Here is a 14,689-nt window from a genome sequence, read left to right as displayed (position 1 = left end):
TAAGATGGATTGCAAGGTCAAGACTTCATCTTTATCATACGACACCTCCATTTTTGAGCTTCATCACAAGAGGATAGAAATTGTCCTTGAGCTTGATGATATATGTTCTTAAGGTTTTGTATCTTCTATTCTGACTACTGCTGACTTGACCATGTCACTGCCACTTGTTTGATATAGGGCACATCTAGCATATAAACTATTCTTCTCTCCCACCCCCCCCCCCCATCCCCCAGTTGGTTAAATGCTGAGAAGACTCAAGGTTATGGTTTATCCACTGGTGCATTTCTCTCCCAACAGCTACCCAAGGTTAAACTACACTGATTATTTCTGCCTTATAATGTTGCCCATCCCCTACGCTTTTTATGATGTTAATTAATGCTGTATTTGTTTTCTCCAAACCTGCCTATTCTCATTGATCTTTTACTGGGGTCTCAATCCCACTTTTAATATTTCTGTTCATCCGTAACTTTTTGTACCAACTTGCACCAATTTCCAGCTACCTCCTACTTGTATACTCATTAATTCACTGGCCAACAGTGTATCAGATGTTCCACTCCTGTGTTCCAATTCTTCTGTCACCTCCTGTAGTTTCCCAAGGTGCAATCTTCCAAATTTGCTCGCCTTTCTATTCTCAGTTGTACCTTTTAGCAACGAGTTACCAAGGTACTGAAGTCAACTGTCTCCTTGCTTTTCTACTTTGGCTTTAAAATGTTTCTTAAATCTACCTCATCTGCCTGAAATGTTGTGAAATTTTTATGATGTTTTACTGTTTCATAGTTTTCATGAATGCAGGTTGTTGCTAGAGCAGAAGAAACATATGTTCTGAAAATAAGCCAAGATTTGTTCCTTTTGGATTGGATTTTGAAATAGGCAGGATTTACTACTTACAGGACATATTTAAAGGCAGGGTCAGTGGGAAATGCAGAGCTGGGACCTTGGATGGAAATCTGAACGATTCAAAAATTCATCTTTTAAAAGTAATTAAACCAGAGTTTTACAGGTAATATGAGGCAACAATTCAGTGAACAGGTCACTTTGCATTGTCAGCTTTTTATTGTCCAGTGCTGGCTGGTACCTGAGAGAGATATTTTTTTCCAAAAAGTCTCTTAAGTTTTAATTTGATTGCTGAGTAGCATATTGCACAGGAGATTTATTACAGCAGGTATTTGTTTTATTGCTGTGGTTTATGAAAACTAGACTTCCAATATGCATTATAACTCTGAATATGCATTGATGAAGGTAGAGCAATGGATGTACTGTATATGGATTTCAGTAAGACATTCGATAAGGTTCTCTATGCAAGGCTCATTCAGAAAGTAAGGAGGCATGGGATCCAAGGAGACCTTGCTTTGTGGATACAGAATTGGCTTGCCCACAAAAAGCAAAGGGTGGTTGTAGATGGCTCATATTCTGCATGTAGGTCGGTGACTGGTGTTCTGCAGGAATCTGTTCTGGGACCTCTCCTCTGTCATTTTAAAAAAAAAAAATAATCTGGAGGAGGAAGTGGAAGGGTGGGTTAGTACGCTTGCTGATGTCACAAACGTTGGGGGTGTTGTGGATAGTCTGGAGGGTTGTCAGAGGTGTGTCAGTGGGATGTCAGTAAGATTCAGAACTGGGCTGAGAAATTGTAAGATGGAGTTCAACCCAGATAAGTGTGAGGTGGTTCATTTTGGTAGGTCAAATTTGAAGATAGAGTACAGTATTAATGGTAAGACTTGGCAGTGTGAAGAAACAGAGAGGTTTTAGGGTCCGTGTCCATAGGACACTCTAAAGTTGCTGTGCAGGTTGACAGTGTTGTTACAACGGCATATGGTGTGTGGTTATTCATCAATTGTGCCACTGAGTTCAGGTGCTGTGAGATAATGTTACAGCTATATAAGATCTTGGTCAAACCCCACTTGGAGTACTGTGTTCAGTTCTGGTCACCTCATTTACAGGAAGGTTGTGGATATAGACAGAGGAACATAGAAATAATACAGCACAATACAAGCCTTTCAGCCCACAATGCTGTGCCTGACATGTACTTGCTTTAGAAATTACCTAGGGTTACCCATAGCCCTTTACTCTTCTAAGCTCCATGTACCTATCCAGGAGTCTCTTAGAAAACCCTATCGTATCCGCCTCCACCACCATTGCCGGCAGCCCATTCCACACACTCACCACTCTCTGCATTAAAAAAAACTTAACCCTGACATCTCCTCTGTACCTACTTCCAAGCACCTACTTCCAACTGTGCTCTTTCGTGTTAGCCTTTTTACAAGGATGTTGCTTGGATTGGAGAGTGTGCCTTATAAGAATAGATTGAGTAAACTCGGCCTTTTCTCCTTGGAGCGTCTGAGGATGAGAGGTGACTTGATAGAGGTGTATAAGATGATGAGAGGTGTTGATTGTGTGGATAGCCAGAGGCTTTTTCTCAGGGCTGAAATGGCTAACACGAGGGGGCATAGTTTTAGGAGCTTGGAAGTTGGTACAAAGGGGATGTTGGGAGTAAGTTTTTCACACAAAAAGTGGTGAATGCACTGCTTACGATGGTGGTGGAGGTGGATACAATAGGGTCTTTTAAGAGACTCTTAGATAGATAAATGGAGCTTAGAAACATAGAGGGCTATGTGGTAGGGTAACCTGGCAGTTTCTAGAATATATGTTCGGCATAACATCGTGAGCTGAGGAGCCTGTAATGTGCTGTAGATTTCTATGTTCTATAACATAGAACAGTACCACACTGTATCAGGCCCCTCAGCCCATAATGTCTGAGCCGACCAAGATGCCAGACTAGACTAACCCTATCAGCTCCGTCTTGGGTACTAGCTTCCGTAGTATCCAAGATGTCTTCTTCAAGGAGCGGTGTCTTAGAAAGGTGACGTCCATCATTAAGGACCCCCATCACCCAGGACATGCTGTCTTCTCATTGTCAGGTAGGAGGTACAGAAGTCTGAAGGCACACACTCAGCGATTCAGGAACAGCTTCTTCCTTCCTGTCATCCGATTCCTAAATGGACATTAAGCCCATGAGCACTACCTCACTTATTATTTCTGTTTTTGCATAATTTTTAATTTAACTACTTAAAATATACATATATGCTTACTGTAGTTTACTTTATTCTATATTGTCATGTATTGTACAGCTGCCACTGTTAACATATTTCATGATACATGCCTGTGATATTAAACCTGATTCTGATTCATATCCCTCTATGTTCATGTGGCTGTCTAATAGCAATTCCATTAGTCTCCAGAGACCACGGATTTGTGCCTTGGAAGGTTTCCAGGGTGCAGGCCTGGGCAGGGTTGTATAGAAGACTGACAGTTGCCAATGCTGTAAGTCTTCCCCTCTCCACACCACCGATGTTGTCCCAGGGAAGGGCACTAGCCGATACAGCTTGGTTGCTGGTTTCGTCGCAGGGCAATGTGTGGTTAAGTGCCTTGCTCAAGAACACAACACGCTGCCTCAGCTGTGGTTCAAACTAGCAACCTTCAGATCACTAGACCAACACCTTAGCCACTTGGCTGTCTAAATGCCTCATAAACATTAGTGCTGTGTCTGCCTCCATCGCCTACCCTGATAATACAATCCAACCACCGAGCACTCTATGTAACAAAATCACTAAATCTTGGCTTGTAACTCACCTTGCACTATGGGATTACTGAAAGAGAAGTTGCGTGGTGGTCTGAAACTGCTGCCTGGCTATTAATCCTTTAACCATGATAAAAATAGTGAATTTCTGAATCCGCAAACTTCTGAGATGCTGGTACTTCATTGTAGGACCTTGCTGGGTTACAAGAGTTGGATTAATATGAGATTTTGTAGCACAGGACTACCTTTGCTATGCAGGCTGTATTAGTAACTGGTTTATTATTGTCTCATGCACCAAGATTCAGTGAAAAGCCTAGTTTTGCATGCTGTCCATACAGATCATTTCAAAACATAATACTTTTTAATGTAGTATAGCTGTTGGTATAAAGAAAATGCAATAAGTTTCAAGAGCCTTAACAAGCTCGTTTGTGAGGGCAAAGTTAATTTGTAATGTATAAGAGGCTTATAAGAGCAGTACAGAAGCTGTCCTCAACTCTGGTTGTGTATGTTTACAATATGTATGTGTGTGCTGTCAATCATCTCCTGTTGATACAGACAGAAGCATGAGCTCCATCTTGCTTCCTGAAGTCAATGAACACCTTTTTTGATTTGCTGACATGGATAGAAAAGTTGTTAAACAGGCAGGTTTTTAATCCTCTCTCATTGTCTCTGCCTAGAGCTCAGCGAGTGAGGAAGCCTCCTCATGAATCTGACAACACTACCTTTAGTGGAGGGGAGGACAACTGTGACAGCCGCTCTCATGTCAGCAATGTGTCAACGCACAGCAACCAGGAGGCTGGCCCAAGCCGCAAGCGCTCCAAGGCTTCAGACGACTCCTGCCCTGACCTGGACAACTCGCGAGAGGGGGCTGGTAGCCCAGACGTGGCGGGGGACTCGTGCAGTGAAATTGAGCTTGTCTTCAGACCACACCCAGTGTTGGTTGAGAAAGATGAATATTCACAAACCAGGTGTGAGAAAACACAATTTACAAATTTGAAAATTGCTCATTGAACTAATTCTGTGTTTGTAAATTATCACAATGATGTCCAGCCCCTTGCTTTGATTGCATTGTAATTGTCGTTAAAACGCTGATAATCTGGAAGCTGGCACACTTCAGAGTCCAGAGTCCAAAGAACATAGAATGTAAGGCACAGCCCTTCAGCCGTCAATACTCTATTGAGCTAATTGAATTAGTAACCAAATGTCCAATCCCTTCTGCCTACACAATGTCCATATTCTTCTATTCCCTACATATTCATGTGTCTATCTAACCTGGTGAATTCCCTCCACCAGCCCTGGCACCTTATAGAAACCTACCATTCTCTGTGAGGGATAAGAAAGATATTTCGCCTACACATCTCCTTTGAATTTACACATTTTCAGCTTAAGTCCATGGCCTCTGTGTGTCCAAAGATGGGGTCCAGAATAATACCGGGGCCAGGGTCTTGACTAGTGGGTCAGGTTGTGTAGTGGGAGCCAGATTTGTATGTAGAACACCAGGAGCCTGACATATTGAGGTGTAAATACAAAAGTGAAATAAAAATGCATTTAGATATTAATAGTATAAAATCCAATATAGTGATAAAGCTATGGAGGGATATGGTCCAGGTGCAGGTCAGTGGGACTAGGCAGAAAAATGGTTTGGCACAGCCAAGAAGGGCCAAAGGGCCTGTTTCTGTGCTGTAATGTTCTATGGTTATGTGTAGCATGGAAAACAAGCTGTTCAGTCCACTTGTCCAAGCTGAATGTTAATGAATGGAAATAACCCCATTTGCCCGTGTTTGGCTTGCATCCCTCTGAACCTTTCCTATCTGTGTACTTGTCTGAATGGCTTTAAATGTTGTAGTTGTACCTGCCTTTACCATTCCCTCTGGCAGCTCCATCTACCCACCACCTTCTGTCTGGAAAAAGTCCCTCAGGTTTCCTTTAAATCTTACCCCTCTCACTTTTAAACTGGGCCCTCTAGTTCTGGATTTCCCTTGCCCTGGGGAAAAGACTGTGGTTAGTCAACTTGTGTATGCTGTCATGATTTTGTAAATTTCTATAGGATTATCCCACAACCTTCTGTACTCCAAGGAAAAAAGTCCTAAACTATCCTGATTCTCATTATAACCCAAACCCTCCTGTCCTAATAGCATCCTCCTAGATCTTTATTGTACCTTTTACAGTTTAATGGCGTAGTTCCTTTAGCACAGTGACCAGAACCGTGCACAGTATTGTAAATGTTCTCTTACTAATGTTTTGTAGAGCATGCAAACATCTAGAAAATCTACTGGTCTGACACCACCAACATCCCAGTAGTACTCTATTATGAGTTTGGACTCTCTTCTGCTGTAATTGAGTTTGTTGTACTGCAGGGAAAGATATTCTAAAAGATCTTGGGATTTTCTTTAACAAGGTGCAGTAGTAATTTAAAAAATTATTACAACTTTGTAGGGCAAGTTAAAAAACATAATTTCTACCATATGAAACCTCGAGATAAATTAGGAAGTTTGTAGATATTTTGTAGCCACTAATTTGTAGATAGTGAGGTTATAGTAATAGCAAGGAAAAATATATCAAATTCATCCATTTTAATGTAATTTCTTGGGGGATGTTGGGTAAAGCAGTAGTGATGGTGAAGAGGAAGATCCCTGATGGTCTACAATGCACAGAGAGATCTACTCCCACAGTATCTTGTACTACCCAAAATCAATACACTGCATCTTGAAGTGGAACTTTAGCTTCAAGTCTGACCTCAGCAAAATGGCTGAGTTGGACTTTGTTCCGAGTTTATCCAGTTTTCCAATGTGTTGGAATCTCTCAGTATGTTGTTACACCATATTGTGCCTTTGCACAAGAGCACCAGAGTGGAGCATTTCCACATTTTCTCACATGGAAGGAGAAGGCCATTGGATCCATTAAGTTAATGCTGTCTCTCAGAATTATTCTATTTCCACAAAAACCTTCCCTGTAACATAATTTCTCCCTATCGACTCCCTCTTCCTCCTCCTCCTCTAGATTCCAGCACTCACCCACACACTGGAGGCACTTTACAGTGGTTAGTTAATCCACCGATCTCTGCACCTTTGTGATATGGGGGGGAATTAGAATATCCGGAGGGGAAATGCATGGTCACAGGGAAAGGTGCAAACTCCACATACAGGTCGAGATTAAAGCAGAATTTGAGACAGACGCAGAAATCGCTGGTGATTTGAGACAGCAGCTCCACCTGTTATGCCATTGTGCCACCCAGCAGATGCATGGGGAACCGTCACTTGCAATTGTGTTCTCCTTTTCTGCATTAGAACCCTATTTGCCTGTTTTCCTACTTATTTAGTATTAGAATTGGATATATGCAGGAATACAGATGTGTTTCCACAGGGAATATCACTGATGTATTGGACTAGGAAATAAAGATGATGAACTACAGTTTGAGAACAGAGAGAAGGGTTTGAATATAGAAATGTGGCAGCTTAAAACATCATAAACTGATTTCTGGAGAATTAGACTGATTTCGCAGTCTGCTCACTGCTATAATTTAGGATCCTTTCACCCAATTTCAGCAGTGAGATAAATAACTTATTGGTCTTTCCAAGCTTATTATCGCCAGACTTGTATATAGCTCGAACACATGAACAATCACTTGAGCTGACAGAAAGATGGATTTGCCAACTACTGCAGAACTGCAGGCATCCTCTGACACGTAGGGACTCAGCTGCATTTCTGACTTGCAAACTGTTCTGGAGAGGACATATAGTGAAGTTTATTCAGGGCTGCTAGCAGGCAAAATGGCAAATTAGTGGCATAGAATGCCTTCTAATTCTACATAATGGTAATTCTGTCTTCTACCAAATCTGAATGTTATTACAGAGAATAAGGCTGTTTATCCTATCAAGTCTATGCTGGCTCTCAGTATTTCTCTTATAGTTCCATTCCTTCCACTTATTTCATTCTAACTTTTCCCTCTCATTGTCAACAACCACCCCATCTCTGCCACCTCTTACACCAAGGCACAGTGTACAATGGTCAATTAATCTTTAATTCCTTTGGGGGGAGGGGACGGAGGGAACTGGATGCCCAGTGGAAACCCAGATGGTCACAGGAAGAAGGTGTAAACTCGACAGGGGCAGTGCTGTTGGTTTGGGTCAAACTAGGGTTGTGGGAGATGTAAGGCAGCAACTTATAACTTTTAAAAAAAATGTTCATTTAACATTTCTCTTCCTACTGAATTCTGAACCCATGATATGTGATTGTGGCTCAGGTATGTGAAGACCACCGCAAATGCCACCGTGGACCATTTGTCCAAATATCTGGCGTTGAGAATTGCCTTGGAGGAGCAACAGAAGAACATTGGCAACAATGCAGTCAGTCTGGAAGAAGTCAGTGAGAAGCAGTATACAATTTACATCACTACGTCGGGAGGCCAGTTCACAGTAGGTACCATCTGTCTGTGCTTTAATCCAATTTGCTCAGCTCCATTTTGAACATAGACCCTTTGGCCAGCAATGTAGTACTGAATGAAATACATTTATAATTGCATGCCAAACTAAACTATCCCTTCTGACTATTCAGTGTCTATATCCATGTATTTTCAGTACATTCATATTCTTATCTAAGAGCCTTTTAAATGCTGTTTCCATTACCACTCTAGCAGCACATTCCAGGCACCCACCGCTTCGTAAAATAAATAAAATCTTCGCTCATCCATCTCCTTTGAATTTATCGCTCACCTTAAGTGCTAGCTCACTAATATCAGGCTTTTTGACCCTTGGAAAAATATTATAAGAAAATACTATTTATCTATGTCTTTTAATATCTTACAAGCTTTTATCAAGTTTTGCCTCCGCCTCCGCTCACCGTAAAAAAGACGCAACTCAATTCTATGTTTCTGTGTTTCTAGCTATTCCTTAACTAGCCCCTCTAATCCAGGCAACACGCTGGTAAACCTCTCCACCCTCTCCAAAGCCTTCCTATAGGGAGACTGTCATAACTGAATGCAATACCCTAGTGAACAGTCTAACTTCACAATATTTGTTCCTTTTGAATTCCACTTCAGTTAGGCTGTACTTTCCAGGACTGTCATTCTACATCTTGTCCCTCAACACTTCTAATCCTGTTTTGCACCTTGTTCAGCATGGACTAAAATTAAATATTGTCTCTATTTTTCTCCCTTGTTGATGTTTTGTGCCATTGCCGTCAGACCTTGCACATCTCAATTAATAGTGAATGGGCAAATTTCCTGCAGGAAAGGGAAAAAAGTAGCTATATTATTTAGCAACTTGTCTCCACCAGCTACTCCAGGGTACTCACCAACATTTTCTAGTTTTTTCCTCTTTGTCTCCTCCCTTGTCACTTTAAAAAGTGCTGATTTCTGTTTGTCTACATAACAAAAGCATTGAAATTAGAGCTTTGGTTTCAATGTTTTCATCTTTTGTAGGAGGCAAAGCGTGGGAATAAAGGGGGATTTTTTCTGGCTGGCTGCCGGTGACTAGTGGTGTTCCGTAGGGGTCTGTGTTGGACCGGATTCTTTTTACATTATATTTCAATGATTTGGATGATGGAATTGATGGCTTTGTTGCAGAGTTTACAGATGATATGAAGATAGGTGGAGGGCAGGTAGTTTTGAGGAAATGGAGGAGCTGCAGAAGAACAGATTAGGAGAATGGGTAAGGAAATGCAGATGGAATACTGTGACAGGAAGTGTATGGTCATGCACTTTGGTAAAGAAATGAAATGATGAGAAAATACAAAAAACTGGGGTGCAAGAGGGCTTGAGAGTCCATGTGCTGGGTTTCCAAAGGTTAATTTGCAGGCTGAGCCTGTGGTGAGGAAGGCAAATGCAATGTTAGCATTCATTTCGGGAGGGCTAGAATATAAAAGCAAGGATGTAATGTAGAGAATTTATAAAGCACTGGTGAAACCTCACTTGGAGTATTGTGAGCAATCTTGGGCCCCTTATCTTAGAAAGGATGAGCTGAAACTGCAGAGGGTTCAAAGGAGGTTCATGAAAATGATTCCAGGTTTGAATGGCTTGTCATAGGAGGAGCATTTGATGGCTCTGGACCAGTATTTGCTGGAATTCAGAAGATTGAGGAGAGACCTCATTGAAACTGTTGCATGGTGAGAGGCCTTAATAGAGTGGATGTGCAGAGGATATTTCCAATGGTGGGAGAGTCTAAGACCAAGGGATGTGGCGAGAGGCGCTATTTTTGAATGGAGATGAGGAATTTCTTTAGCTAGAGAGTGGTGAATCTGTGGAGTTCTTTGCCACAGGCAGCAGTGGAGGCCAGATCTTTATGCATATTTAAGGCAGAGGTTGATAGATTCTTGATTAGTCAGGGCGTGGAAGGATGCAGGGGCTAGCCAGGAGATTGGGGCTGAGAGGAAAATTGGATCAGTTGTGATGAAATGGTGGAACAGACTTGATGGGCCAAATGAACCTCTATCTTATGGTCTTTTGTTCAATTCCATGACTTTTCCCTTTTTTTTCCGCCACAAGATTTCTGTGTTCAATATTTGTGCATCCCTGATTTTCCACACTGAAATCATTTAGCAACATCTGTAAGACATGCAGCTCCCTCCCTCTGCCCCTGGATTTCCCTTTCATACTTTAAGACAAAATAAAATACAAGAGATTCTGCAGATGATGGAGATCTAAAGTAACACACAAAATACTGTAAGAACTCAGTAGCTCAAGTAGCATGTATAGAGAGGAAGAAATGATCTCAGCCTGAAGCCTCAGCTTTATCACTCTCCATAGATGTTGCCTGACCTGTTGAGTTCCTATTGCATTTTGTATGTGTACATAAATTAAGACTTACTTCCTGTCACTTATCCAAGTATCTGCTACAGATTATTATTGTTTAACGTGGCATGATATATTTTGATTTGTTAACAGTGTTGCACATGCTGATGATGTATATAAGTGCTGTAGATGCACTGAGATGTCCTTGGCTATCAAATGGGATTCAAGCCAATGAGTTCTTTAGTAACAAGTTAATTTGAGTACAGGTTATCTCAAAGGAAGGTCATCCTTTCAGTGCTGTTTTGATGCACTACCACAACAGGCAGTTGTTTAAAATGGACTGTCTAAATTACTTCCTTAATGCTTCCTTATCTAATTACATATATTTCTTTCCAGACACTGAATGGATCGCTGACACTAGAATTAGTAAATGAGAAATACTGGAAGGTCAGCAAGCCCCTTGAGCTTTATTATGCACCAACTAAGGAACAAAAGTAAATAGAGGACAAGGACCAAAACAAAATTGCTTGCTTATTCTTTCCATCTGTTCGCCACAAAAAAGACTGGCTTTGAGGAGTGCAGAAGAGACTGTGTTGAATCCTGGGAGATAAGGGCCTGAAATTGGTCCTTGATGCAAGACTCACAAGAGGCCCGTATTTCAATTTAGGTTGGGGTATAGAATAAATCGGAACTGTTGTCAACCATTGCTTTTGTGTAATCTAGTGCTCTTGTGCAATTTGTGTTTGTGAGTTGGGTGTTGCATTTTCAGGTTTGACCTTCCTTCTGTTGTGATCAATTGACCATCATGGTGTAAGTAGGTGCTGCCAGAAGCCATTTGGCATTCTTGATCCTCGTACCAGAGAGAATTGATGCGCATTTAATATCATCCAGAATGCTCAATAGTTTGAATGGCATATTGCCATGTACGAGTCTGAGTAACTGAGAAGGGGGTAACAAAAGTCACCTGAATATCTGGATAAAGTTAGTGGATTAATGTTTCAAATAATTTATATGTTATGTTTTAATGTTTGTCATTATTCCCTCCAGTCTCTTTCTCCTTCATTTTGTTCCCATAATCCCATTTATGGGAATAAAGCATGAACTAATGGGTTTGAATAAAGTGCCTTAGCCGCTTGGCCTACATGTTAGATTTCCATTGTTCACCTGTACCTACTTTTGTTTTCTTCTTACAATTTTTTAAAATTGGTATTTGGGAAAGAATGCTGTACAGTGAAGAAAGAAATTTAATGTATTAAGGAGCTGGGACAAAGTTTCCAATGCGGTGAACTGATTGAACTGCAGGATTGTTTGCAGAATTTGCCACTGTTGCCTAAATTGATGCATACTTGCTTAGCCCTGTTATGTCATACTAGAAAATTAAGAGTAATTAAGAGTGAGCTTAATTGCCTATCACTTTTAATGTTGCCACTATGAACTAGCTAACTGTTGCACAAATTTTGTATTGTGATGAGAGGAAGGACAATTTTTAAATCTGGAAAACATCGGATGAGTTTTGGTTTTTAATAGGAAAATACGTTTGAAGTATTCATTCTCTGCAAATATATATTTCAATATGTACTTTTACTCTCTTAAATCTACTGGCTTAGGGGAGCCATCAAAGTAATAGTCCAGGGCAAGACTTAATCAGTAACACTTGGACCAATGGTATAACATTTGAACCTTGAGTCTAAGCTTGTACCCACCCTGTCGCATGGGATACTGGTCGAACTGGGATCCCTCTTCCAGCCCATGACCAACCATAGGGCCATTACTGCTGCCTTGGCAAATATTTAATATGCTAATGTACAAAAAGATCAAGACTGCTTTGTTACTGAATAACCTTGATCTCTGCTGAAAGTTTGACTATTATGTGCATTTAGCGATATTAGATTTGTACTGTTTTTTAAGCTATGTAACAGTTTGGACTGTTGTATAATATACCTAAATGGATTTGGATAAAACATTGTGTACATGCTCAGAAGAAAAGAAGATATACAACTTTATATTGTTGATTGATTGAACTAAAGGCAATGGAAGTTGGTGAATGTGGACTTGGCAGTAGCATTTTGAAATGACAGCATGTAGCTGAATTCAGGACGTAGCTCCTGATGCAATAAGCAAGCATCTGTTGGCATAGGAGTTACCTGGATCTCATCAATACCCCATTGTGGTTTGCACAATACTCCTGAGCAGATGCTGCACAAATCAGTTTAATAAAAGTTGGAATAAATATCTTACTGTTGTAGATCTGCTTATGAGAAGTAAACCTTCTTACAGCATTGTATGTGTCATCATACCTTGTACTGTCCAGGAATAAAATATATCTTGGTTCAAAAAAGATGCCACATTTATCCACTCACTTACCATTGTTAACAGAGTGCAAAATGCTTGACCCGCATCTCGACTCTGGGAAACCAGGGCTGGTTCCTGAAAACCTCTTGTGAACTGTGGTGAGCTTTACCAACCTAAATAAGGTACAGTATGAATATTTATCTTTTAAAAACAAGTTGCAGTGCAGCCATTTGGTTGGAAGATAGTGCTAAATTATGTTAGGATTGTTGGCCTTGTGCTTCTGTTATCTTCCTGCTCTGGGTTGGATAAAAGGGAAAATCTAGTGAGATATGTTAGACCCCAGATGAAGCTTTTTGGACCTGTTCATAGTTTCCTTAAATCAGACATGTCACAGAAATTTAGACTCTTTTATGTATGTTAATTTGTCAAGATTTTAGTGATTGGTTACAGTTTAGATTCTGCTGATGCACCACTTTTTGTTCTTCATCAGTTATGTACATGTTGAGCCAGTTGTGTCTCGTCACAGTTGGTACAGATGATCCAAGGATAAGACACATCAGGCCATTTAGTTCCTGTCAAGAACGTTGACTGACCTGCAGTTTTAAATTGTTTAGTACAAAAGCCCTTGGGGTTAACTAACTTATGCTACCTACCATTTAAGCTTAATTAAACCTGGCCTGAAGCAGGGTGAGAAGTGATGGGGAGAAATGTCAGAAGTGCAAAGGCCACCTTAGTTTATTATTCAGAATAAGGCAGGGGGAGAAAAGGCTTGCGCCAAGCTGGGATTTAAGTACTACAGCCCAGGGATTTTTTTGTAAGAACAATGTAAAATTCAAAGAAGTGGAAAGAAATACTGATTTATAAGATAAAGGAAAATTCAATGTTAGATAAAATATTACAAAGAAAGGAATAGATCTTTTTTAGAGATGTACACAATAATCTATGTATGGCTCCATTGTTTGTGTTTGTCACACAGTAATGAAAAAGCCTCTTCAGGTGCTTGAGTCCAGACTGACTATCCAGTACCCATTTACATTAATTCCATTTTATAATAAACTCCTTCCCACTCACCATTCTGCAGATAATTCTCAAAGGCTGATATAACCTTTAATCATCTTTGGGATGTGGGAAGAAACTTGAGCTCCCCGGGTCATGGTGAACGTGCGATCTCCACTGACGGCACTCAATCAGGATTGAACTTGGGTCTCTGGACCTGTGAGGCAGCACCTCTACCCGATGGAACTCCAAGTCTAATGAAAGTGAGGGATAATGTAGGAATTGCAGATACTAGAATGTAAAACAGAAAACTGCCTACTGGAGGAATTCAGCAGGTTGAGTATCATCTGTGGGGGAAGAAGAGGAATTGTTAACCATTCTGGTTGAAGCTGCACAGGGTGAATGCTAAGTTTTGGAAGTAATAAGTATACTGTACATAATAAAACACACTGACATCCCCTCTGCATCTGCTTCCAAGCACCTTAAAACTATGCCCTGTTGTGTTAGGCATTTCAGCTCTAGGATAAGGAGATCATTCCGAGCACTTGTGCGATAGAGGATTTGCTGATCAATGGGCTGTTCCCAGCGAGATGGACTTAGGATGGTCTATTCGGTGAAAGCTGCTCTTTGTTCTACCTGCACAGAGATGTCCATAGAGGAATGCTGCCATGTTCCAGGCTGAGGGACACCTTGAAGCCCAGTGCAGCTACTGCAAAATCTCAGTGGGGGGAGGATCGCACTGTAGGGTGCTGCTACTGGTCAGGGAGGGGCCAGGTTGGGTGCCGAAGCCCCTAAATTATTGTAGTAGTGTACCACCCCAGGGGGCAATTAGTGGCAAGAGTCAAGTTCATTTATTATCAAAGCATTTATACATTATACAACCTTGAGATTCATCTCCTATGTGGCAGCCATGAAACAACCCCCCCCTGAAAAAAACATTAAAAAGACCGTCAAACACCCAATGTGCCGAGGGGGAATAAAATCACGAAAACGATAAACACAAGCAAATGGTGTTCTATAAAGAGAGTCTGTCCGTAGACCTTTAGTTCAGTGCAGAACAGGGCAGGGCAGCACACACTGGTCTCAACACCCAGACCTTT

At 41.0% G+C, this 14,689-nt stretch overlaps 1 protein-coding gene across 4 annotated transcripts in view; it reads left to right on the top strand.

Moving 5' to 3' along the window:
- Positions 1-12,635, top strand: part of LOC132394475 (E3 ubiquitin-protein ligase RING2-B-like) — a 45,622-nt gene extending 32,987 nt beyond the window's left edge. For all 4 annotated transcript variants that reach the window (XM_059970679.1, XM_059970678.1, XM_059970680.1 and 1 more), the window contains 3 exons: positions 4,252-4,542; positions 7,818-7,989; positions 10,698-12,635. In XM_059970679.1, the coding sequence (XP_059826662.1) occupies positions 4,252-4,542; positions 7,818-7,989; positions 10,698-10,799 (565 nt within the window). In that variant the 3' untranslated portion in view covers positions 10,800-12,635. The remainder of the gene's footprint in view (positions 1-4,251; positions 4,543-7,817; positions 7,990-10,697) is intronic.
- The last annotated feature ends 2,054 nt before the right edge of the window (positions 12,636-14,689 follow it).

This window comes from Hypanus sabinus, chromosome 5 (genome assembly GCF_030144855.1).
Source record: "Hypanus sabinus isolate sHypSab1 chromosome 5, sHypSab1.hap1, whole genome shotgun sequence".
Classification (NCBI taxonomy): Eukaryota; Metazoa; Chordata; class Chondrichthyes; order Myliobatiformes; family Dasyatidae; genus Hypanus; species Hypanus sabinus.
The sequence above is the reverse complement of the archived record's forward strand: the minus strand, read 5'-3'. Positions and strand labels throughout refer to the sequence as shown.